Raw genomic sequence first — 27,735 nt, 5'->3', positions numbered from 1 at the left:
CACTTTTGCGACCTCTAGATCTGATTAGGTAAGCAACATTCTCTCGCTCTTGAGGACTCAAATTTCTTACCACTCAAAAGTCTCTGCACATTTTACATCTGCTAACTGAGACTATGAATCTCACAATACAAGACTATTTTACCCTAAAAGTGAATGCCTTATCTGCCCCATCACCTTCATAACGATCGATCTAACAGGTTGTACATTGGGACTGTTTCTTGTTTTGCCCAAACTATTTAATCTGCTTTTTGATACTAAAAGTGGTATGTTATTCATGATCTTTACATACAACAATTTAAATTTAAATGTCCTAATGTCATTAACTCATTGCCATACATAATAAGAATGGAGTATGTATGAAGAGTATGTTGATATGAGCTGGCCGGGGCTTCCCTACTGCCAATCACCCTTTTAACTTGCCCCCAATGTCTCTATTTATTCACGAAACTCCCTGACATAAGCCTGCTTATCTCCGACTAATGCGCCTCATCTGGCACATCACATATCTACCGCCCCTCCCATTCTATCTATGATTCACATACTTGGGGATGATAATGGCGGTGGAGGAGACCAAGGCTAGCTCATTTTATTTCTTAAGTTTGACCTTGTTTCACACACATAACACTGACTAACAGGGCATACTTCAGGATTTACCCAGCAGATGAAGATAGGTCATACGAGCTATAGGGACTCATAGCATAACTCTCCCATGATCGACTATGACCCCATACACCACAAAAAACAAGGTGAAATTGTATACCCTGTTCTATCGAAAACACCCCTTCGTCCCATACATAAAATAGAGATACTTCAGATCTTGGAGTTCCTATTCATGGTCTCATTTGGGACGGGAATCAGAAACCTCAAGACATTCACATGTTCAGGTTACGTTCTTAATATACAGTGGTCAGCTATCGGCTACATACAAGGCTATGTTTGTTTTATTGTTTTACCAGTTGTTGATTTTGTTTCTGCAAGACCTCTATGTTTGAACTCCATTACACCAGACCTCCATGACTGGTCCGGCCATACATGTATACGCATACAGCGGTTAACAATACTGGGCACCTATGGTGGATTAAGATTTCCTCCCTGACCTAACGGTCCGCCCGACTTACCAAATTAGAAATATATCCATTTATTTCATTCACATATCCGGCACCAAAGATAGGAACGTAAGGAAAACCACAATAGAAATGGCCAAAATGCACACAACGCTTCCCAAACACATGTATTCTCCCGTCTCTGGCTTAGAAAGTAGCGGTATACCACAATCTTACTTCACTTCTCATCTTTCCCGTGTAGACTTTCTCAACCCCCCCACAGCAGTTTGGACCGGAGAGGGCCTCTCTTAGACAGGTTCTCTTTGCCCTCACTCTGTACCTTACCGAACCTATTAATACAGGTATTGGATTTGATTCCAGACCTGCTCGGTTTACGGTTTAGGAGTATCAGCCTCCTACTATACCCCCTTTCCCTTATCCTCTCCGCACCCACCCCATCCCCCTCGCTTCCTCACACAACACCTACACCGCTTACACATACACACTGTGTAAACGCCTGATAACGAAATGCCACTTCCTAGAAAAGGTGACACCCCCCAGGTCAAGCTATACTCCTTAAACATAAGGGGACTTCATACCCCCGAAAAAAGATCGCAATTACTTCTACTACTACGAAAAGCCAAAGCAGATGTAGTTTTTCTCCAAGAAACACACTTTAGATCGGACGCTATTCCCAAACTTTTTAACTCATCTTACCCAACGGTATACCATGCCACAAATAAAGATGCCAAAACCAAGGGAGTTTCCATCTTAATTTCCAAAAATTGTCCCATTCAGATACACGACACAATGATTGACAGCAATGCACGATACATCTTTCTGAAAGGCAAATTGCACAATAAGCCTATCACATTGGCCAACCTCTACGCCCCCAATAAGCAGCAGGTCCCCTTTATTCGTGACACCCTACAAAACCTCACCACATTTTCCAAGGGTCTGCTGGTTGTTGGGGGTGACTTCAACTTAGCCCTCAACCCCTCCATGGACGCATCTTCAGGTGCATCCCCTATTACCTATCGTGCACTCCGTGCAATCAAAACACAACTGGCCAACCTAGCTCTACATGACGCATGGCGCACACTGCACCCAAATACTAAGGACTATACATTCTACTCCCCGCCCCATAATAGGTATACAAGGATAGACTACCTTTTCCTGTCTCAGTGCGACCTAGACTCACTTCTGACTGCTACAATTGATCCAATGATAATATCGGACCATCATCCTATCTCCATCACCATTACATTCCCAGCCTCCTACAGGAGACATTTGAACTGGCGATTAGATAACTCTATCCTAACGGATCTTGCACACCAGAAGAGACTTAACGATTGCTTGTCACATTACTTTCGAGAAAACGCATCCTCCAACACCAACTCGGTGACCCTATGGGCGGCTCATAAATGCATCATTAGGGGAGAATTAATTTCAATAACTGCGCAACAGCGCAAAGCCAGGCAAGCACTTCTAAACAATCTCTAGAGGGAAAGCACAAGCAATCGTTAGCAGATCAAAACCTCCAAGAGCTATTGAAAGCCAGGGAAGATCTCCTAGAGGAAATAAGGAAATCAACTAGACGTAAATTTGCCCTATCGCAAAAATTTTTTTACGAATTTGGGAACAAATCTGGTAAAATGCTCGCCAGAGCCCTCCAATCCAAAAGAGCAAACTCAACTATCCACAATATCCTAGACCCACAAGGGAACAAAATAGAATCTTCAATCGGTATAGCAAACCAGTTTCAACAATTTTATTCCAAATTATATAATTTAAAGACTCACCCAACGACTGACCCAACTGATGACAAGAAAAAACTGATAGAGGACTTCCTATCACAATTTGGCCCACACCCCATCACCACTGCAGAAGCCGACGAGTTAGACAAACCTTTCACAAAGGAGGAAACCATTGAAGTCCTTAAACAACTAAAACCAGGCAAAAGCCCTGGCCCTGATGGTCTACCTGTCAGCTACTATAAGACCTTCACAGAGACACTCATACCACAGTTCCTAAACACTTTCAACTCACTATATACACAACCTGACAAATGTAGGGACCTTCTCGAAGCCCACATTGTGATGATACCGAAACCGGGTAAAGACGCTACCATAGTTTCCAACTACAGACCTATTTCGCTTACTGGAACGGTCAGCCGGGCAGACAGGTATACTTCCCCTACTCCCCTCGCTGATTTCCCTAGATCAAGTGGGATTCATCCCCGGGCGAGAAGCCAGGGATAATACCCTGAAAGCTATTAATATTCACCACTGGTTGTCGTCCTCCAACACCCCGGGTTTCTTCCTTTCCCCCGACGCGGAGAAGGCATTCGACAGGGTGGCCTGAGACTACATGACGGAAGTCTTACGCAAACTGGGGTTTAAAGAGCGTATGCTTAAATACATTTTAACCCTCTATTCGTCCCCAACTGCAAAAATCAGGGTTAACGGTATTCTGTCGGATGCCTTCTCCGTGTCGAACGGAACCAGACAGGGATGTCAATTATCCCCCCTCATATTTATACTCACAATGGAACCAATACTCCGCAGGATTAAGTTGAATCAAGACATCAAAGGAGTCAAAATAGCCAACAAACAATACAAAATTGCAGCGTACGCCGATGACATTCTCCTATTCCTAACAGACCCCATCACCACACTTCCCAATCTATTAAAAGACTTTTCCCTTTTCAAGAAACTGTCCAATCTCCAAATAAATTTCTCCAAATCTAAAGCCCTTAACAAAAAACCCCCCCACCACATATTTGATACCAGTCTTAATTAGGACTCTCAATATTACGGCGGGATGATTAATGACTTCTAGTTTACTGTATAGGAGCTAGTACTGTTACAGGACAGTTTGTCCATACTTCCCCTTATTTAATCTTGAGGAATACCAGAATCTCCATTACTCAGATACCGTTAGGAGTCCTAATCCTGCCCTAATACAGCACAGGTGCCTTCCTTTCACTGCACTTCTTACCCTCCTATTGCATCCTGCCACAGGGGCCCACACTACATCTAAACTTTAAATTGATTATCGAGCACCACTGGTTGATAGTAATCTACCACTATTTAGACTAACTGACTAAACCATCAGGCCAATGAGGCACAATGCAACATGCCCTGACTGGGTAGCAATATATGTTCTTTAATGTACTGTTTGTCTAGTCTGTATTGTCTGGTTTGTTCGAGGCCTACTGCATCATAGTTTTGATATTTATAGGTTTAATTTAAGTTGTGATTTTATATGTTAAGATAATACAATAAAATTGATTTTAACACATTACCAATCTTAGACTATATTGTTGCTCAAAGTAACCCCTTTTTTGAACCTATTCCTTTGGGTTGTCCCCTCCCCCAACTTTCCTTTTAATATTATATAAAAGGCTTTGCCTACAATTTCTTTGGGCCAACAAACATTCACGTATAAATTGGAGAAAATTGGTGATCCCTAAACTGAAAGGAGGAATCGGCCTCCCTGACATACAAAAATATTATTGGTCGTGCCACTTAGCTAGAATCATAGACTGGCACTTACATTCAGGGACTAAAGCATGGATAGATATAGAGGGAAATTTTTCCTCCCTGCCTATTCACCACTTACCATGGATAAGCCCACACAAAACACCGCAAGAAAACAAATCACATTCTCTAACAGGCCCCACATTACAAACTTTTCGCACAGTCTGTAAAAAAAATGACCATTGCCTCCTCACCCGGTCCACTGACCCCACACAAAAATACCTGGAAAAATTCTAAAAAAAAAAAAAAAAAAAAAAAAAAAAACACATTTGGATATTTTTTTTTTTCACTTACCTCTAAATGCCTGTTGCTAGGTGGTCCCTCGTAGTCTGCCTGTTCCTTTGCCTGGGCTGGTGACATCACTTCCCCCCCAGGCACAGGAAGGGCTCCGCTCTGCTCCCTCCCTCCTGTCAATCATCTGGGACCCATTACAGGTCCCAGGTGATTGAGCGGCCAATCATGGCGCGCGGCGCCGCTCGCGCATGCGCAGTGGGTGCCAGGCTGTGAAGCCACAGCCCGGCGCCCACAGTTGAAATGCCGGCGCCGACGAGCGGAGGGGGGGGGGGGACGAGCGGGGCTTCGATCCCCCGCATCGCTGGACCCAGGGACAGGTGAGTGCCCAATTAAAAGTCAGCAGCTGCAGTATTTGTAGCTGCTGACTTTTAATTTTTTTTTTTTTGACGGCCCCCCTGGGTGGAACTCCTCTTTAACTGGAACCCAGACTTTCCCTCGGGCATCACACGCCTTGACACTGATGATGAACCTACACCGGGGTCCATCAGAGCAGAATCCTTCTTTGATAAAGGAGAATTGTTATCCTTCCAACACATCCAAACCGGACTTCCTGACATGGACATACCCTTCTTCAAATATCTCCAAATTCGTCATTTTTTACAGAGCTCGAATCCACAATCCCAATGGTATAGAGACCATACCCCGTTCGAAGCCCTATGCACAAGTCACAGCCCTCAGAGGCACATCATCTCAGACATGTACTCTCTACTGTTCCCCGACACACCGTCCATGGAAGAAACGACACGCCAAAAATGGGAGAGAGAATTATCCATGAACCTTACTCAAGAAGACTGGCATAACATATATACTCACATTCATAAAAGATCTATAAATGTAACCGCACAAGAGAATGGATACAAAATATACTCTAGATAGTATAGAACCCCAGACAGAATCCACAAATTCCACCCCTAGGTATCTCCACTTTGCTGGAGATGCAACACCGCTCACGACTCTCTACTACACATCTGGTGGAAATGTCCCCTAATCAAACCATACTGGACAGAAGTTCACCGACTTACCTCGCAGATCACAACTTATACCCCTGACTTCTCACCGGCCCAATATCTCTTACACCATATATCTATACCACCATCAACCTATAAAAAAATCTCTTACCCTACACCTCATAAATGCAGCGAAACTCTGCATTCCCACACACTGGCGGACTACTTCTCCTCCCACCATTTCTGAATGGCTCCGTAGAATAGGGAAAATTGCTGAGATGTAAGATATAATACATCAAGCTAGGGATACGCCGACTAAATTTTATACAACATGGGCTTGCTGGTTACATTTTAAAGAAACGACAGACTATAACAACATTATGTTGAAACCTGCATAGCTCGGCCTGGGGGACGAGATGATACATATTGCCTCACATACAAGCACCACACTCGGTCTTGAACTCCCCACCCCCTCCTTCCTTCCCTAACACCCTCTTTATTTTAGTCTTTGCATCCCCACACGCATTCACTATCCCCATAGACAGGTCTTAGTAAAAAGAAATCACATTGACTATCCACAGCAACAATAGGACTTACAACTAAGAGGACTATAACGGAGAGACCGGCTAGTTAAAGACATGATCCTAAGGTATTTCCAACCTCACCCACGCACAGTTAGTTCCCGTTGGGGGTGCATGTGGCATAGGTTTAACACCCGGTCCCTAGGAAAAACTTCAGACCTTATGCCTTAGTTTCAGTCCTAAACTTTGTGCCACGGATGTACGTGTCTTAGAGAATTATATATGTAACATTTTGGTTCATGTTCCTGCTTTTGTTTGTAACGATGTATTACAAGTATATATGCAGTATAGTTCAACGTCGAATTATTTGTAACCTGCTATTTCTTCAATAGAAATATTGAAACAAAACAAAACAAAAAAAAAAACTACTCGACTTTCATGAAGCACTATAGATTGGACCCCATCTCAGCGCAAGACCAAGCGTTTGGGAGAAAAGAACTCCAAGCGGTAGCCCCTCCTAATCTGGTAAGTTCTTGATCCTCTCTAGTGCTGTCCTGGGCAGACGACTAGAGAAATCTAGGAGTTAGACTTAACGGTAACTCTGTTTCTAGGAGTCGTCCAGGACAGCAGGGATTCCCTCCCTATATGAGTGTTTTTGTCGTTTCAGAAGCCTGACACATGTCTGCATACGATCAGGTGCCTCCTCTCTCCACTCCTCTGCCCGGCTGACAGTTCCAGTGGGCGGGGCCGAGCACTGCCGCCGACGTCAGCCGGGGAGGAGAACCAGAGCCAAGGAGTCACATGATCGCTGGAAAATGCTGTGTTATCAGTACAGATAAGCATATTTATGATATAACAGACACAGGGGAACTTATTGTTCTAATACAGAGGGGATGGGAGCTTTTAATGTTAATTTTGAGAGCAGCAGGAGCGGACAGTCAGAGAAGGGAGGGGGGAGAGGATGGTGGAGAGGACAGAAGTCACCGGTCAATTTGAGCACAGAGTCACCAGACTGTTTGGAACTGTTGATTTTTTGAATTTTTTTGATAACATTTTTTTGGAGTATTGCAGAGTTTTCACTTTTTCACTGCAAAGAATTAAACTTTGTTTTTTTTTTTTTTTTTTTTTTGTATGATGTACATTTTGCAATAGACTGGAACGTATTGCACATATGTCTAGCACTGCATATTATTTGAGTTTACATGTTGGTGTCATTTTTCATCCTATATAATTTATGGTATAATTGATCACTATACTGATTGATTTGTTTGGATACGTTTATAGGGAGTTATTATATAATGTGTAAATTATCACAGTGGTTTTGGTAGCACTGGTGTTGTGCATATATTTCACATAACCTCCCAATTAGGGAGCGCCACTCACCCCATTCTTTATTTTATTTATACACACTAGCCCCCTCGTGGGTCTATCAGGGGAGGCTGCATACCTTCATCACTTTTTTGTAGTCCTAAGCGCGGAGCTTCTGTTTTTTTTTGCATGTATTTTTATGATTATACTTTAATAAAGATCGAAGATTACTTTTCAGTGCGGCTGTCAAAGATTTCTCGTTTACCTCTCAATTACCTGCACCTGTTACTTCTAGCATGGAGAAAAGGTTTGTTCCTCACAGACCTCCTTCAGAGCGGTGATATTTTCTCTCTCATTGACAGTGCTGTGTGATAGATCTGCAGGTGCCATAAATATTTACTGGGAGCCAGCAGCTCTATAAAACACAGCTCCGCAGCCCTAAAGGTTTATTCACTCAGCTTCCGCCCGGGGGTGGTACTACAGCACATCACTGACAGAAAAATATCACTAAGCAAAACTGGACCAAGTGCTATATCTTTAACCTTCTTCCTGCCTGCCCACCGTCATATGACGTCCTGGGCTTTGGGCGGGTATATCTGAATGATGCCTGTAGTTACAGACATCATTCAGATATTGCCGGTTTCAGCCGGCGAATCTCTACACCATAGGAATGATCATAGCGGCCGTTCCGCCGCTTGATCGTTTCTATGGGAGGCGAGAGGGGACGTCCCCCCCCTCCCGCCGCCCTCCGGTGGTTGTTCCGACTCACCGTTACGATCTGTGAGGCGGAGAGCGGATCCGCCGGCGCCGGATGTAGATCATAGAGATTTCCGGCGGACCAGATGGTCGCCGGAGTCTCTATGATCGTCGGAGGCCGGGCGCGATGTTATGACGTCACGCCCGGCCTCTCCATTCAAAAAAACGGCGCCGATTGGGCTGGGAAGCGGCGATCATTTTATTATTTTTTTTTATTTCGGGCTTCCCAGCCAAGTGGTGAGATATGGGGTCTTATTGACCCCATATCTCACTATTAAGAGCACATGACATGTCATATTGCTATTACAAGGGATGTTTACATTCGTTGTAATAGGAATAAAAGTGATCAATTTTTTTTTTTTTTTCAAAAAAGTGTCAATATAAAAAAAATAAAATATAATTAACAATAAAAAAAAAAAATGTTTAAAGCGCCGCTGTCCCCGTGTGCTTGCACGCAGAAGCGAACGCATACGTAAGTCCCGCCCACATATGAAAACGGTGTTCAAACCATACATGTGAGGTATCGCCGCGAATGTTGGAGCGAGAGCAATCATTTTGTCCCTAGACCTCCTCTGTAACTCAAAACATGTAACCAGTAAAAAAATTTAAAGCGTCGCCTATGGGGATTTTTAAGTACCGAACATTGGCGCCATTCCACGAGCGTGTGCAATTTTGAAGGGTGACATGTTGGGTATCTATTTACTCGGCGTAACTTCTTCTTTCACAAAATGCAAAAACATTGGGCTAACTTTACTGTTTTGTTTTTAAACACAAAACTGTTTTTTTCCCCCAAAAAACGCGTTCGAAAAATTCCTGCGCAAATACTGTGTGACATAAAAAGTTGCAACAACCGCCATTGTATTCTCTAGGGTCTTTGCTAAAAAAACTTATATAATGTTTGGGGGTTCTATGTAATTTTCTAGCAAAAAAAATGATGCTTTTTACATGTAGGAGAGAAATGTTAGAATTGGCCCGGTAGGGAAGTGGTTAATGAAGATATGGTGGCAACACTATAAAGTGGGAAGTTCCTTCACACAGTACTTTAAAAAATTGGGAAGTGAAATTTAAATGTGGGAGAACAAAAGTTGAAGATAAGGTTTAAGAAAATATAGAAATAGTAACAGGACCAACCATTAATAGGCCAAGCAGATGTCGGATATGTAAAAAATCAAATCCGCTGATCCTATTAAAAACAAAACAAAAAAAAACACACAACATCTGACAAAGACAGAGATCACTGCCTATTAAATCAAAACATCCTTGATACCTGAGCATAAGTTAATCAGACTAAACATTTCAGGGAACATTCCTATATTCTTTGAAGCAAACACAGAAAAAAAAAAAACAAACAGTTGATGAAGCATGGGTACAACCACCATATCCCAGATTCAAAACAGTTGAATCATGCTGGCACTCCAAAGAAGGTTAAATCTGTCACTTTTGATGGAAATGGGATGGCAACATAGTTGTGCAAAGTAGAGAGAGTTGTGATTGTGGATCACTGGAGCATACTATGGTAGCCTGATGAATAAACATCAAGGAACTTTCCCCAACATACTGTTCCAAGACACGCATCAGCAGTTGCTATGGCTGCCATGCTTGTGGGTTTGAATAGCTTTAGCACTTTCCCTACACACCAGATCTTGCTACCCTAGGAGTACCATCTAGTTCATAAATTAAAGAAAGCACATGGACCTAGCAGAGTTAAACCTTTTATTAAAAGACAATAAAACCACATGACATGCACTCACATTTGAATGGAGATAAAATCACATGTAGTAGTAAAAGCACAGCCTGCAACAAACCGTGGGGCCAGCGGTAATGTAAACTTAAAGCCTTTATCAGAAACAGTGATATCAACTAACTAGGAGGAAAGAGCGCTCCCATGCCTGTCAGATCTGCCCCTCGAGCTGGGAATCATGGAGGGAGAATGCTGGGATGCCGTGCTTGTCAATTTCTACACAGGAATCTTGTGTCAATCCTTGTAGGTTGAACAGCTGCAGTAGCTAAAGGATAAAGCCTAGTACACACTAGTACTGCACAATTCTAGCCAAAATGAGAATCACAATTTTTTTGCTTAGAATAAAGATGACGATTCTCTCATGATTCTTGCAGAGTAACATCATTTTTCACATTATACAAAAAAATTGGGCTAACTTTACTGTTTAGTTTTTCAATAGTTGTTAGTTATTTAGTAATTCAAGTGTATTTTTTCCAAAAAAATGCGTTTGAAAGACTGCTGCGCAAATACAGTGTGACATAAAATATTGCAACAACCGCCATTTTATTCTCTAGGGTCTCTGCTATTAAAAAACATATATAAATGTTTGGAGATTCTAAGTAATTTTCTAGCAAAAAATACAGATTTTAAATTTGTAAGCAACAAGTGTCAGAAAAAGGTTTAGTCTTTAAGTGGTTAAACTGACTTCATTTACAGACGGAAGTTCATTCCTTTAATCTAAAGAACAAAATTGTTACAACATTTCTCTTTATCACCGCCTAAGCTAAAACTTGGCAAGCTGCCCCCCCCCCTTTTTTTTTGACAACTGTCAGCAGTGAGCAGAGAGAACCGCACTGAATCGGGAAAATGCTGTGTTAAGATCACAAGCGGGATAGAATCACAATCTCGATTCTTTAATGATTAATCGTGCAGTCCTGGTACACACTATTTCATTTTTTTTTTTATTCAACCGAGCAGGACTGAACGAAAAAAACCTGACAGCTCCGTCCAGCTGCAGTACACATGATGCCTCCCAACATTCAACCCGTGTGTACTAGGCTTAATGAGTAGTGTTAAGCTAGCCAAACATAGATCGAAATATGGCTGGTTCAGCAGGGACCAGCCTAAATTTGATCCATATGTGGCCACTGTGGTTAAACTTTGTACTCGTGAAAATGCTCCGGTTACCCAAAACTGATCCTTTGCGGTGCGATTTGCATCCATATAAAATGAGTGGGCGCAAATCGCACTGCAAAGAATCGCATGCAATTTGAACATAAATGCGGTGCAATTTATGTCCGAGCAGCATGCAGTTTCCCGCACTACTCCTATGTGAACCCTGGCTGAAATCACTATGACAAGCCTGGATTCACACAGGAGTGGTGGGGAAACCGCTTGCGATTTGGACATGAATTACACTGCATTCCTGCTCAAATTGCATGCGATTCTTTGCAGTGTGATTTGGACTCATTAATTTTGCATGGATGCAAATCACACCGCAAAGTATTGATACTGGTGAGTACTTGACCAAAAGTATTGGTACCTGTACTCGCCGATAAAAAAAAAAAAAAAAGGGTATTGTGCATACCTTTTATAATATATATATGTATGTGTGTGTATGCGCGTGTGTAATAATAATCATTTTGGAAAAGAACGCATACTTTGTCTCTCTGATCTGAATAATTGGAGCACAATTCAAGGACTTTAGTCACTGCCCATGTAATTTCTTTCAGCTCAAGTGATATATTGTTTCATTACCTGGAGGTGGAGCATATGGATATCCCATGGGCTGAGGTGCTGGACCATATCCATTCATGGTAGGGGGTACATATGGGTAAGGTCCAGCTGGAGGTGCAGGTACATATCCTCCTGGGGCAGGGGGATAACAACCAGGTCCATAGGGACCTGGCACAGCAGTAGGGGTGTATCCGTATACAACATTAGCAGGTTGGGGTGCTCTGGAAGCTGGAATAAATGAAAAAAAGATATTTAGGACAGAAAATTTAACTTAACAAACAATAACAACCAACCAGATTGTAGCTTTTTCCACTTAGAATAGTAAACACAATGAAAACCAGATCAACATGATATGGAATACATATTATAAATTATAATAAGAACATAATAAAACATACCATTGGTTGCAAATTTAAACATTTGTTGCCCAAACTCAATTGCTCCTCCACTGTTAAAGGTAAGTTTAAATGATGCCTGTGCTTCCCATCCACCTGTAATTATAGCATAAGGTTGGCATGAATAATGATGATGGAACTTTGTTGGACGTTCAAAGACAAAAATCATCAAAAACACAAAATACAACACAATCCTACTTCTGAAGCTGGTTGGAAGGAAAGGTAGAGCTTAATTGCTTCTTGTGCCACTCCTAGTTTAACAAATAAGGGCTGGATGATAAACTGATCTGTCCTTTTGACTTGCAGCTATGTTCCAGTGCTTTTGAGTTGGATCTCAGTATTTCAAATTGACTTAACATTTCTCCTTGTCTTGGAGAAAATTTCTGTAACCTGGGACATTTTATTGCATTCCACGAGAGAGCCATAGTTCAACAGAGAGTGGGGTGCCGAGTGTTAAAATGCTCACTGGGTTCCAGCACCCAGTACTGCCCCCTGTTGGGCAGAGTGATCTCTTGCCTGACAGGGATAATATAGTAAGTAAAGAGTAAACACCACAGGAACCCCTAATCGGGTAAGTAATCATAGAACATCAATGCTGGGAGTTATTATTGTACCCACAGACATCAGTGAAGAGGGGGGTCATTTGCATACTACCGACACCAGTAAAGAAGGGGAGTGAGGTAATTACATGATACAAGAACACAAATGAAAGGGGGGGGGGGGGGGGTTATTATTGTGCCCAGTAATACCAGTGAAGAGGGGGAGTGGGGCAATTATTGTACTCACTGACACCAATGAAAAGAAAGAGGTGGGAACTATTGTACCCGTTGACATCAGTGGTTATTATTATTGATTCCATTGAGTGATGATGGGGTGCCAGTGCTGATGAAGGGGGGTTTATTACTGCTGCCACTGATAACAATGCTGAGGATTATTATTGCTGCCACTGAACCCAATGAATGGGGGTGCTATGAGCCAGGTTGATATGAGCTGAATGCCACTTCCCAAAAACCCTTCCATGGTTGAATCTATGACAGTGTTTTGTTTCTTTACAGGCTGGTAGGCTGGTGTAAGAGGGAGTCACAGTGAAAGCCAACAGGCAAGCAGAGTGGCCCAAAGGATGGAGAATCCTAATTTTATCTGAATTGGCTTTTGTTTAAAAAAGGGTGATTAAGATGCAGCCCTCCACTCAAATAAGATTTAGGTGGTTTGAAGGTTTATTAAAAGGATAAGTGGCCCTAGCAAGCCACTCCCACCCCTTTCAGTAAGTGCGGACAGTCAGTCACCAGCTCTCTGCTCACGGAGCTCTGAGAATGTTCAGCGTTTGATCGCTCGGTTCTGTCTTACAGCCGGCGGGGGACAGATGTAGCATCAATGCTGCATCCACCTAAGCAAACATGATTCTTAAAAAAAAATAAATAAATAACCCTAAAAACTTATCTTTTGATATTCAGTGCTACATTTAGTAAGGCTGTTTATTCCATTGCCCTCCTCTCTCCATTCTGAAGATAGCAGGACGTACCAAGCATTTAGTGGGCAGCCTCAAAAACGCATGGAGGAACACTTGACTTCATTCCTTACCCACACATCTTCACTCCCTCTCATGACTCAGCATTGATGAGAGAGTGAAAGAGAGGGAACTGCGCATGCGTGGATAGGGAACAAAGCCATCTGCAGAATGAAGAGGGGAGGGAAAAAAAATAAGCAGTTTAAAAACTAAGCATTCTTTTACTAAACCGAGCACTGCATATTAATATACTGAGGACCATGTAATAGGCATGTTTTTAGCAATAACCCTTTGAAGCAGTTTTAGCCTTGGTTCTGCATAGAAAAGCAGTATTTGTCAGCGATTTTACAGGTGTTTCAACATCAGTGTTTGTTAAAATGTAAACAAACGTTAATACTTTCTAGTTAGATTATACATTATTTGCCGAAACCTGAAAAGATCTTTAAGTGGAGCTTCACTCACTCAATTTACATTGGCTTTTTTAATCCGTATGCTGCTACTATTAGTAAAATAAACCTAGGCAAATTATGCCATTCATCCCAGGAGTCTTCAGGAGGGGAGGAGGGTTTTTTCAGATAAGAGCATCCTCCTGCCTGCATGCCTGAGCTAGGGGCGGATGGATTCCAGGAAGTAAATGCTACATCACACATCTGTCCTTATTCAAGATGACCACGGCCAGAAATTTCTCAGCAAAATAAAGCATGGGGACAGGAGAGTTTGCTTTGAATATGAAAAACAAATTAAAATAGCATTTTTGGCTTTTGGTGCTCAGATGCAATGTAGTTCCCATTTAAAGTGGAAATCCAGGCTAGACCTAACCTAGCTTAACCAGTTGCCGACCGCCGCACGCTGATGTACGTCGGCACAATGGCACGGGCAGGTATAAGGGCTTACCTGTATGTCCCTGCCTGCCCGTGGGCGGGGGGTCCGATCGGTGCCTGCGGCGGTCGGATTCTAGTCAGGGACGATCAGAGGTGAGGGGGAGGCCACTCATTCGTGGCCACCCCCTCGCGATCGCTCCTGGCGAATGACAGGCTTCTGTAATGTAAACAGAAGCGGAGGAAGTGATGTCATCTCTCCTCGAGCCGGTCTTTTCGTTCCGACGCCGAGGAGAGAAGACATCAATGTGAGTTGCACCAACACTACACTTCCAGTAGAACATTCTAGGCACACTTTTCACCCCCCTGTACCCCCTGTCACAGTGACACCAATAGCAGTTTTTTTTTTCTGATTATTGCATTGGTGTCAGTTTGTGACAGTTATAAGTGGTAGGGCAGTTAGGGTTAGCCCCCTTTAGGTCTAGGGTACCCCCCTAATAAAGTTTTAACCCCGTGATCACCCCCCCGTCGCCAGTGTCACTAAGCGATCGTTTTTCTGATCGCTTTATTAGTGTCACAGGTGACGCTAATTAGGGAGGAAAGTATAACCCCCTGATTGCCCCCTAGTTAACCCTTTCACCAGTGATCACCGTATAAGTGTTACGGGTGACGCTGGTTAGTTTGTTTATTATAGTTTTAGGGCACCCACCGTTTATTACCTAATAAAGGTTTAACCCCCTAATTGCCCGGCGGTGATATAAGTTAAGTTTTTAGGGTCAGATAGGGTCTGCATTGCCCCAGGCAGCGTCAGGTTAGTTCCAGTACAGCTAACACCCACGCACACAGCATACCCCTCCCTTAGTGGTATATATCTGAACGGATCAATATCTGATCCGATCAGATCTATACTAGCGTCCCCAGCAGTTTAGGGTGCCCAAAAACGCAGTGTTAGCAGGATCAGCCCAGATACCTGCTAGCACCTGCGTTTTGCCCCTCGGCCCAGCCATGCCCACCCAAGTGCAGTATCGATCGATCACTGTCCCTTACAAAACACTAAACACATAACTGCAGCTTTCGCAGTGTCAGGCCTGATCCCTGTGATTGCTAACAGTTTTTTGGTAGCGTTTTGAATCAGTCGCTAACAGTCAGGAGCTTTTTTACCTGTGAGTCTCACTAGTGTACCACTAAATTTAGAGCCCAAAATGGCAAATCGAAGGTACACTAGTGAAGAGGCCTACACGTTTCTGAGCATGACAGATAGTGAAGAGGAAGTCACTCATCTGTCAGATTCAGGCTCAAAATACGAACCTGTAGACAGCAGCGGCTCCATGACAGATGGCTCTGACGACGGAGTTGTGGTCCCTGTCAAGGTCAGGCGTACGAGACCCCGAACTTCTTCTTCTGCTGTTGAGGTGCAAGAACCGCAGGGCTCTGGTATGGAGCAGAGAAGTACTAGTGCCGCTATTCCTTCTGGTAACTGGCAAGCACCAGTGGCTTAGTACACCCTGGTCGTACATCCAGCACTGCAGTAACACTTGGTGAATTGGCGAGTCCCATAAGTGCAGTTCAAGCTGGCGAGGTGGCAAGCACAAGTAGTGTCCCGCTGTCACCAAGAAGACGAACACAGGCCCGTCGTGCCCATAGTGCCCTTCCTGCTGCATTTGCCAATCTGAATTGGGAACCCACCACTTCTGCAGCACCCGTACTCCCCCCATTCACTGGACAACCCGGCATTCAGGTGGAAACAGTTGATTTTACGCCACTTGATTTTTATTCGCTGTTTTTCACTAAAGATCTCTATAGATCTATTGTGGACCAAAGCGATTTGTACCCTGGTCAACACATCGCCGATAATCCCCAGTCCTCCCTTGCCAGAGATTGGAAACCATTTACGGTTTCCGAATTTAAGATCTTTCTGGGCCTTTCCCTCCTCATGGGCATAACCAAAAAGAGTGAGTTCCAAAGAAAATGTTGTGTCTGCAGAAAGCGCGAATATAGGTGTGACACCCGCTATTATTGTCCCTCCTGTCCGGGCAATCCTGATCTTTGCATTGGTGAATGTTTTGAACGCTACCATACACTAGTTGAGTATTAACGTAGGGTACAGCACTGCACAGACTAGGACACACTTTCACAGGGTCTCCCAAGATGTCATCGCATTTTGAGAGACCCGAACCTGGTACCAGTTACAAAAGTTAAAGTTACAAAAAACAAAAAACAAAAAAAACACAACAAAAATATAAAATAAAAAAAACAAAAATAGTTGTTGTTTTATTATTCTCTCTCTCTCTATTGTTCTGCTCCTTTTCTATTCTGCAATGTTTTATTGTTATTATGTTTTATCATGTTTGATTTTCAGATATGCAATTTTTTTATACTTTACTGTGTTTTATTGTTAACCACTTTTTTTGTTTTCAGGTACGCAATTCAGCTGCAGCGCGGATTTATTTATCTTGACAGCAACAGCGTTTGCTCCCACGATACATAAAGCCATGACTCCAGCACTGTCGGAGGTGATTTCACCACCACAGTTACATACTTCAGCATATATGCCGAAGCATGGAGGCAGCGGAGGGCGGAGGAGCGATTTGCTCCTACCTTTTGTGGGAGGATGCCCCCATGCTTCGGCATATATATATTTTAGGCACAGGTTGCGGTAAAAAATGTTTTTTTTTTTTTTGTATTTGCTTTGCAGGTATGGTAAGTCTTACTGTTATACTGTAATGTTATTTTGTTTTATTGTTAACCATCATTTGCTTAGCAGGTATGCAATTCAGTTGCAGCGCAGATTTATTTATCTTGACAGCAACAGCGTTTGCTCCCACGATACATAAAGCCGTGACTCCAGCGCTGTCGGTGGTGATTTCACCCCCACCACATATATGCCGAAGCATGGGGGCAGCAGAGGGTGGAGGAGCGATTTTTTCATGTAAACAAAAAGTGTCAGAAAGGGCTTTGTCTTCAAGCGGTTAGAAGAGTGGGTGATGTGTGACATAAGCTTCTAAATGTTGTGCATAAAATGCCAGGACAGTTCAAACCCCCCCCAAATGACCCCATTTTGGAAAGTAGACACCCTAAGCGATTTGCTGAGAGGCATGTCGAGTTCATGGAATATTTTATATTGTGATACAAGTTGCGGGAAAAAGACAATTTTTTTTTTTTTTTTTTTGCGCAAAGTTGTCACTAAATGATATATTGTTCAAACATGCCATGGGAATATGTGAAATTACACCCCAAAATACATTCTGCTGCTTCTCCTGTGTATGGGGATACCACATGTGTGATACTTTTTGGGAGCTTAACCGCGTACGGGACCCCAAAAACCAAGCACCGCCTTCAGGCTTTCTAAGGGCGTAAATTTTTGATTTCACTCTTCACTGCCTATCACAGTTTCGGAGGCCATGGAATGCCCAGGTGGCACAAATGACCCCATTTTGGAAAGTAGACACCCCAAGCTATTTTCTGAGAGGTATAGTGAGTATTTTGCAGACCTCACTTTTTGTTACAAAGTTATGAAAATTGAAAAAAGAAAAAAAAAAAAAAAAAATTCTTGTCTTTCTTCATGTTCAAAAACAAATGAGAGCTGCAAAATACTCACCATGCATCTCAGCAAATAGCTTGGGGTGTCTACTTTCCAAAATGGGGTCATTTGGGGGGGGTTTTTGCCACCTGGGCATTCCATGGCCTCCGAAACTGTGATAGGCAGTGAAGAGTGAAATCAAAAATTTACGCCCCGTATGCAGCTAGGCTCCCAAAAAGTCCCACACATGTGGTATCCCTGTACTCAGGAGAAGCAGCAGAATGTATTTTGGGGTGTAATTCCACATATGCCCATGGCATGTTTGAGCAATATATAATTTAGTGACAACTTTGTGCAAAAAAATAAATAAATAAAATTTGTCACTTTCCCGCAACTTGTGGCAAAATATAAAATATTCCATGGACTAAACATGTCTCAGCAAATAGTTTGGGGTGTCTACTTTCCAAAATGGGGTCATCGGGGGGGGGGGGGGGGCATCTGGGCATTTTATGGCCTTCAAAACTGTGATAGGTAGTGAGGAGTGAAATCAAAACAAAACATGCTCCTGTGCATGTGCATAGCATCCAGTATTATATAGTATATTAATATTGCATTGCTGGGTTGTTAAAAGAAGTGCTCCTGTACAAGTGTATGGTATCCAAAAACAGTCTATCCTGATGTAATAAAGTTCATACGATTATAAAACCGCTAAGTGCAATAAAGTTCATGCGATTATAAAATCCAGAACATGCCGTGGCGTTCCTCACTCTGGCGCTCCCCTTAGGTATTTAATGCTCACCTCAGAGCGTGCAACCTTACAACTAAGCGCAGTCAAAACACGCATATGAACCACCTTTGGGCTCTCGTAGTTACACCAGAATCCTGGACTCGTCAGTATGGTACCTCGGTGAGTGTATAAAATAAAGACTTGATAGTGTAATAGAGTTTTAACGGTTTAATAAACAGAAAGCAAAAAAGGCCCCCCAACTGGGGTACTCACATAGATTAGGTGCACCAGTGCACCGGTCTATATCAGGTAAAATAAAATAATGGCGAATACCGGACTGGTATCGGGATGGTATGTTGTTCCTCTCTGTCAGATCACCTGTGCAAACGTGACGTCCTGTCCCCTTCCCCTACGCGTTTTTCACTATTGGAGGTTTTTTATATGTTTCTTTTTACACTGGTATAGTGTATAACTTTGAAAAGCACAGCGTATATATTTATTTATCCAGCTTTTATATATAAAAAGTCTTTCCAATGTACCTCTTAACAGTGCCCAATTAACTTATTGTCCCAACAATATTTCTTCTTTCATTATAAAAGCCTCATTCACATGGGCTTAGAGTAGCGCGAAGGGGTGTGTTTTGCTTGCACATGATGCACAAAAGTGTTCCGTGCATCCTCATGCTGGCAGTCCCATTCACGTTAACTGTAATGCAGCGCCTGCACAGACACATCCGCTGCTCTCAATTTGACATCTGTGTGGGTGTGTTCCCTAAACTCACACTGTCTAGGTTCGGGGAACTGCACAGATGTCAAATGTGGAGCAACGACTGTCTGTGCAGCTGCTGTGTTCCAATTGACATGAATCGGTCTGCCTGCATACAGATGCATGGAACACCTGTGCATTCCATGTAGGTACAACACTAACGCTAACCCTCAGGCAGAACACTGCCCATTGCACGAATGTACACCTGTGTGAACAAGGCCCTAAAAAATATTTCCATTTTGCTTGAATTCATTTTTTTAGAGTACATTTGATTTGCTTGTATTTTTGCAGCGTAAGTTTAAAAAAAAAAAACAAACAAAAAAAAAAAAAACACATTTACAAATTTAAAAAAACCTTAATTTTTTTTTATGTGAGTAACTTTTCTACACTTTTTACTAGAAAGAAAGTCTTGCTTTGATATCATGAGTAAAAGTAAAGTAAAGTAAAATGTGAACAAAGCTTTGCAGCTTAGCTAGATGATGACAGCAGATATCTTTCAGTACACCATGAGATATGTCAGCTTATGTCACTTACGTACCACCGGGTTCTGCACTTATTGTTCCTTTGATGTAGTTTGCAGAGAAAACAGGCTGTTCAATGGAGCATCCCTTCACCAAGTAGAAAGGCATCATAAATGACATCATTGGATCCTTTCCTTTGCTCACAAAGATTACCTGAAAAAGGGTTAGAACTATAAAGTGTGGAAGATACATTCCTGTAACTAAAAATAATACATAATAATTGATGAGAAGAATAAGGCCCCGTACACAGCTGTGCGTTCCAGAAAGTGCAAAACAAAAAAAAAAAAAAAGAAAACACGTTGTGCTTGCGGTGCAATTAATGGCACCCCAAACATGGAAAGGAAATGAGCACTTTGTGTCACACGGCAAAATTCCTGGAGAGGAAACAAGCTACTCTGCCTCATTTGTCGGGTGTAGGATATCTCTTTCAAGTGAACTGGCTGAACTATGTTGTTGTGCGAAAAAGCATGCGTTCGAGCGATGTGCAGGTATGAATGGGGCCAAATAGGGGAAGATCACTTTCTTATGCCTCTAATAATTAATGTGGTTGTAAACCTCAGACATGAAATACGAACATGCAGCATGTGTGTGTGTGTGTGTGTGTGTGTGTGTGTATATATATATATATATATATATATATATATATATATATATATATATATATATACATATACATATACACACACACACACACACACACACACACACACACACACACATACACTGTATAAATTCTGCACTTTGAACGGATGTTAGAGAAGAGAAGTCTGCAGAGAAACAGGTATAACTTACAGTCAGGTTCATAAATATTGGGACATCGACACAATTCTAATCTTTTTGGCACTATACACCACCACATTGGATTTGAAATGAAACAAACAAGATGTGCTTTAACTGCAGACTTTCAGCTTTAATTTGAGGGTATTTACATCCAAATCAGGTGAACGGTGTAGGAATTACAACAGTTTGTACATGTGCCTCCAACTTGTTAAGGGACCAAAAGTAATGGGACAGATTAACAATCATCCATCAAACTTTTACTTTTTAATACTTGGTTGCAAATCCTTTGCAGTCAATTACAGCCTGAAGTCTGGAACGCATAGACATCCCCAGACGCTGGGTTTCATCCCTGGTGATGCTCTGCCAGGCCTCTACTGCAACTGTCTTCACTTCCTGCTTGTTCTTGGGGCATTTTCCTTCAGTTTTGTCTTCAGCAAGTGAAATGCATGCTCAATGGGATTCAGGTCAGGTGATTGACTTGGCCATTGTATAACATTCCACTTCTTTCCCTCTTTGGTTGCTTTCGCAGTATGCTTTAGGTCATTGTCCATCTGCACTGTGAAGCGCAGTCCAATGAGTTCTGAAGCATTCTGCTGAATATGAGCAGATAATATTGCCCGAAACACTTCAGAATTCATCCTGCTGCTTTTGTCAGCAGTCACATCATCAATAAATACAATTAGAACCAGTTCCATTGGCAGCCATACATGTTGTTTGGCAAACTCTAATCTGGCCTTCCTGTTTGAGGCTCACCAATGGTTTACATCTTGTGGTGTACCCTCTGTGTTCACTCTGGTGAAGTCTTCTCTTGATGACTTTGACACACATACACCTACCTCCTGGAGAGTGTTTTTGATCTGGCCAACTGTTGTAAAGGGTGTTTTCTTCACCAGGGAAAGAATTATTTGGTCATCCACCACAATTGGTTTTCCGTGGTCTTCCGGGTTGGTGTTGCTGAGCTCACCGTTGCGTTCTTTCTTTTAACCCCTTCCCGACGACCGTACGCAGATATGCGTACTCGGCTTTCCGGGGTTATACCGGGATGATGCCCGCAGCTGCAGGCATCATCCCGGTACCGTTGTTTACAGCGGGCGATCGGCTACCCGTGTATAACAACCGATGCGGCTAAAAGCCGCTCGGCTGTTATACCGGAGGAGGAGCGGGAGGTGACATCCCCCCCCTCCCGCCGCTGTTACCGGGCCTCCCGTGCGATCGGGAGGCCCGGTGTCCATTCGGCTGCCTTCGGCGGCTGGGGGCGGGCTGGAACGAAGCTGTGAGCGGCTTCGTTCCAGCCTTCTCGTTGTAAACACGGAAGCGATGTCATGACGTCACTTCCCGTTTACTCGGCTGCCAATGGCGCCAAATTTAAAAAAGTACACAGTATTCAGAATCGCCGTTTTCGGCGATCTGAATACTTTGAAGTGTAAAGGAGGGATGGGGGGTCTTTTAGACCCCCCATCCCTCCATAAAGAGTACCTGTCACCACCTATTACTGTCACAAGGGATGTTTACATTGCTTGTGACAGCAATAAAAGTAAAAAAAAAAAAAAAAAAAATTTTTTAAACACAATTTATAAAGTACAAAAATAAAAAAAAAAAATAAAAAAATTTTTAAAGTGCCCCTGTCCCCGCGAGCTCATGCAGCGAAGAAAACGCATACGGAAGTCGCGCCCGCATATGTAAACGGTGTTCAAACCACACATGTGAGGTATCGCCGCGATCGTCAGAGCGAAAGCAATAATTCTAGCACTAGACCTCCTCTGTAGCTCAAATCTGGTAACCGTAAACATTTTTTAAAGCGTCGCCTATGGAAATTCATAGGTACGGTAGTTCGTCGCCATTCCACGAGTGCGTGCAATTATAAAGGGTGACATGTTTGGTATCTATTTACTCGGCGTAACATCATCTTTCACATTATACAAAAAAATTGGGGTAACTTTACTGTTTGGATTTTTTAAAATTCATGAAAGTGTCACTTTTCCAAAAATTTGCGTTTAAAACACCGCTGCACAAATACCGTGTGATAAAAAATATTGCAACAATCGCCATTTTATTCTCTAGATTCTCTGCTAAAAAAATATATATAATGTTTGGGGGTTCTAAGTAATTTTCTAGCAAAAAATACGGATTTTAACTTGTAAACACCAGATTTCAAAAATAGGCTTAGTCATGAAAGGGTTAAAGGATGTTCCAAACAGTTGATTTGGCCATATCTAATGTTTTTGCTATCTCTCTGATGGGTTTGTTTTGTTTTTTAAGCCTATTGATGGCTTGCTTCACTGATAGTGACAGCTCTTTGGATCCCATATTGAGAGTTGACAGCAACAGATTCCAAATGCAAATAGCACACTTGAAATGAACTCTGGACCTTTTATCTGCTCCTTGTAAATGGCAAAATGAGGGAATAACACACACCTGGCTGTGGAACAGCTGAGCATCCATTACTTTTGGTCCCTTAAAAAGTGGGGGGGCACATATACAAACTGTTGTAATTCCTACACCGTTCACCTGATTTGGATGTAAATACCCTCAAATTAAAGCTGAAAGTCTGCAGTTAAAGCATATCTTATTCGTTTCATTTCAAATACATTGTGGTGGTGTATAGAGCCAAAAAGATTAGAATTGTGTCGGTCCCAATATTTATGAACCTGACTGTATGTAGGAGGATGGGTTTCATCTCTGTGTATCACCTAAGGCCAGTCACTTTACTTCACCAGTTTACAATCACAATAACAACAACACATTTTAATGTAAAGTGTATGGCGAAACCCCAAGTGCTGCCTCCTGGAATGTGCACATGTCAAATTTAACAACTAAAATTGTCAGTGAGATCACAAAAATTTGTGAAAAATGTTTTATCCATTACAGTTACTTATATAGCGTTGTAAATGTATGCAGAGCGTTAAATATACTGTACATTCACAGTCCCTGCTCTCAAGGAGCTTACAATCTGAGGTCTCTAACTCACTTTAATACATACACATATAGTGCTGTGAAAAAGTATTTTCCCTCTTCCTGATTTTTCATTTTTTTGCATATTTGTCACACTTAAATGATTCAGAGCATCAAAAAATTTAAATATTACACAAAGATAAGCCGAGTAAATACAACATGCAGTTTTTAAATGAGGATTTCATTTTTTTTTTAAGGGAAAAAAAGGCTGATCAAACCTGCCTGGCCCTATATGACAAAGTAATTGCCCTTAAACCTAATAACTGAGTGTGCCACCCTTGGCGACAACAACTGCATTTAAGCATTTGTGATAACTTTAACATCGCTGTGGAGAAATTTTGGCACCACTCTTCTTTGCGGAACTGCTTTCAAGCATGAATGGCCTGTTTAAGGTCATACCACACTATCTCAGTTGGATTAGCCCAGACTTTGACTAGGCCACTCCAAAACCCTAATTTTTGTTTTTGAGCCATTTAGGAGGTGGACTTGCTGGTGTGTTTCTGATCATTGTCCGCTGCGTAATTCAAGTGCGTTTGAGGTCACGAAACTGATGGTCAAATAGTCTCCTTCAGGATTTTCTGGTAGAGCGCAGAATTTATGGTTCCATCGATTATGCCAAGTCGTCCAGGTCCTGAAGCTGCAAAGCAGCCCGAGATTATCACACTACCACCACCACCACCACCACCATCATCATGTTTGACTGTTGGTATGATGTTCTTTTTATAAAATGCTGTTAGTTTTACGCCAGATTTAATGGGATGCACACCTTCCAAAACAGTTCTTTTGTCTCATCAGTCCACAGAATATTTGTGGAGTATAATCAAGATGTTTTGTTGGTAAATCCTTTCCAGACTGATACATCTCAATTATCTGTTCTTGAATTTCTTTAAACCGCAGCATGATGTGTTGTTTTTTTTAGATCTTTTAGGCTAGGTTCACACGGACAGTGGGATTGAAATCATGGTTCGGCTGAACTCCCACGATTTCATACCTGAATGTCAGTCGGAATTTGAAAGCGATTTCAGAGACATCTGTGTGGGTTCCTACAAAACTACTTTTGGGAATCTGTGCAGCGCCACAAATGCAGCATCGCACAGATTCGTCCGGAAATTGCTGCCGATTTGGCATGCGATTTGACATGTCAAATCGCATCAATGTGAACCTAGGCTTAATGTGCTTTACTTTGTCAGGCAGCTGTTATTTAAGTGACTTCTGGATTAAACAGGTGTGGCAGTAATTAGGCCTGGATGTGGCAAGTGAAATTTAACTCAGCTTTCCAACAAATGTGGTTAATCACAGTTCATTCATAATGTAGCAAGGGGGCAATTACTTTTTACATAGGGCCAGGCAGTTTGGACAGCTTTTCTCCTTTTAAGAGGTTGTAAACCTCTGAAAAAAAACCCCTGCGAAACAAAGGCATTGCATACTAGCTCATTATGAAATAGTTACCTTAGAACGATGCCCTGCAGTGCCGCCTGCACTCCGTTCCCACGGCCGACATCTTTCACCGGAGTTACTTCCAGATTCGTTGGCCCCGGCGCTGTGATTGGCTGGAGCCGCGATGATGTCACTCCTGCAGGGGCTGCCAGTCACGGCACGGGTAGTGAAGAAAGGGCACGAGCGGGCCGTTTCTTCAGTGCGCATACACCAACGTCGGCAGCAGTGCATATAGTGAATATCTTCTAGACTGTGCAACTTTAGGAGATATTTACATGCGTGCGCGTGCCACCAGTCACAGCACGGGTACTGAAGAAATGGCACGAGCGGGCCGTTACTTCAGTGCACATGCGCCAACAACGTCGGCAGCAGTGCATATAATGAATATCTCAAATTTCTCAATATCTCAAATTTAGGAGATATTTACAGTACCTACAGGTAAACCTTATTATAGGATTACCTGTAAGTACAAGTGGTGTAACAGGGTTTACAATCACTTTTTTTACTAACATCATTTAAAAACTGCAATTTGTAATTACTCGGGTTATCTTTGTGTAATATTAAAATTTGTTTGATGATCTGAACCATTTAGACAGGAGCAAATTAACCTACCAGCATGTCTTTGCTTCATCCACAGATTTGTACATAAGCTGAAACGTACAGCAACCGCCACATTCAAGCTGCAATAGGAGGTCTCAGGCAGTGGATGAAAAAGCAGGAATACCAATTGGGAAATCCACCCATTGTCTGGGTCATTTTTTTATAGTCAAATTGTGTTAAAATGGTATAAGGTAGCAGTTTGTCTGTTTCTTGATAGGAAGAATAGGTTTTTATATTTGGGAAAGGACAAAAGATGATTTGACACACCCGCAGATGCTGTCATCCTGTTCTATACTTAGGATCAGGTGGGTTTAGCATCTCCCCATATCTCCATACATGGACTTTAAGCTGGTAAATTGGACATATGCATAAATAACTTAAAGGGTAACTCCACTTTATATGCTTCAAGGTTTTATTTTTTCCCACTACAGTTGCTACTGGAGTCATATTGTAATTGAATGTTATTAAAAATTTCCTTTCCTTTTAAAACTGCAGCACCGTACTTTTCTGTAAAATACAATGCAATATGGCTACCTGGAGGCATTCTGTAGTGTACAGAATGCACCCCCAGAAATGTTAATTTTCTGCTTGTGTGATTGACTTACAGACTTTTCCAGAAGTCTGCACTAAGATAGGAGTCAGATTTTGGCCATCCTCCTCAATAAAAATTTAATTTTCGGTGAGATACCCCCAAAGGAAAAAAAAAAAAAAAAAAAAAAATCACGTCTAAAGGGATGCAGACCCTGCAGGTGCAGCAGCTGATTGATAATTATAAAATCCCTCCCATTACTTTCACTCTGAACATGAACACAGACAAAACAAAGAGTTATTTCTTGTAGGAATCCGCAACAAAGTTTGTTAAAATCCTTACAATGTACATCACCCAGGGGGCAAAGTTTTTTCTTAACAAAAGTGGAGTTACTCTTTAAATTGTTTGTAACCCCCTTACATTTAACAACTGAAGTGACTAGCCTCAGGTGGTACACAGAGATTAAACAAATCCTTTTACATAAGTTGTACCTGCTTATCTGGAAAGCCTTCTTTCCGCTATAGGCTCCTAAAGCACACATTTTACACAGCATTTCTGAGCTTTAGAAGGCAGGGGGTGGGGATCTGACGTCACACACTGCACAGCATAGAGCAGGGAGCTGAGTGTAGTCTGAGACCTGAGTGGATGGAATTGGCACAGGGAAACATGCAAGGCTGAAGTTGTCCGTCACCTGCTGTATGTTGGAGGGGAGAGGGGCCATCTCTGGGGATTGTCTGGTGATCATAGACTCTTATGCCCCGTACACATGAGCGGAAATTCTGCCAGCAAAAGTCCGATGAGAGCTTTTGGTCTGAAAATGCGACCGTGTGTATGCTCCATCGGACTTTTGATGGCAGAATCCAGCCAGCAAAAGATTAAGAGCATGTTCTCAATTTTTCAGTCGGAAAAAACTCCGATCGGAAATTCCGATCGTCTGTACCAATTCTGACGTGCAAAATTCCTACGCATGCTCGGAAACAATTTGACGCTTCATTGAACTTCATTTTCACGGCTCTTCGTAGTGTTGTACGTCACTGTGTTCTTGGCGGTCGAAAGTTCAGCAAACTTTTGTGTGACCGTGTGTATGCAAGCCAAGCTTGAGCAGAATTCCGTCGGAAAAACCATCCAAGATTTTTCCAATGGAAATTCCACTCGTGTGTATGCGGCATAAGAAGTCACTCATGCAGAAAGCAGAGGAACGAGAGAACAGACAGAAGTCACAGTAGGTGCTTTGGATTAAAGCAAGTACACACTACAGAACAGGGGTGTCCATCCTTTTGACCCTCCTGGGCCACATTGGAAGAAGAGGAATTGCT

The 27,735-nt window shown here is 42.3% G+C and overlaps 1 protein-coding gene across 2 annotated transcripts in view; it reads right to left on the bottom strand.

Moving 5' to 3' along the window:
• The window catches only part of WBP2NL (WBP2 N-terminal like), a 69,773-nt gene that overhangs the window by 31,760 nt on the left and 10,278 nt on the right, over positions 1–27,735 (bottom strand). For both annotated transcript variants that reach the window (XM_073592720.1, XM_073592719.1), the window contains exons 3-5: positions 20,139–20,274; positions 12,267–12,359; positions 11,890–12,096 (exon numbers count right to left, since the gene is read on the bottom strand). In XM_073592720.1, the coding sequence (XP_073448821.1) occupies positions 11,890–12,096; positions 12,267–12,359; positions 20,139–20,274 (436 nt within the window). The remainder of the gene's footprint in view (positions 1–11,889; positions 12,097–12,266; positions 12,360–20,138; positions 20,275–27,735) is intronic.

The sequence above is a fragment of the Aquarana catesbeiana genome, linkage group LG07 (genome assembly GCF_042186555.1).
Source record: "Aquarana catesbeiana isolate 2022-GZ linkage group LG07, ASM4218655v1, whole genome shotgun sequence".
In the NCBI taxonomy this organism is placed as follows: domain Eukaryota; kingdom Metazoa; phylum Chordata; class Amphibia; order Anura; family Ranidae; genus Aquarana; species Aquarana catesbeiana.
Note: the sequence above shows the minus strand (reverse complement) of the source record. Positions and strands in the feature narration are given on the sequence as shown.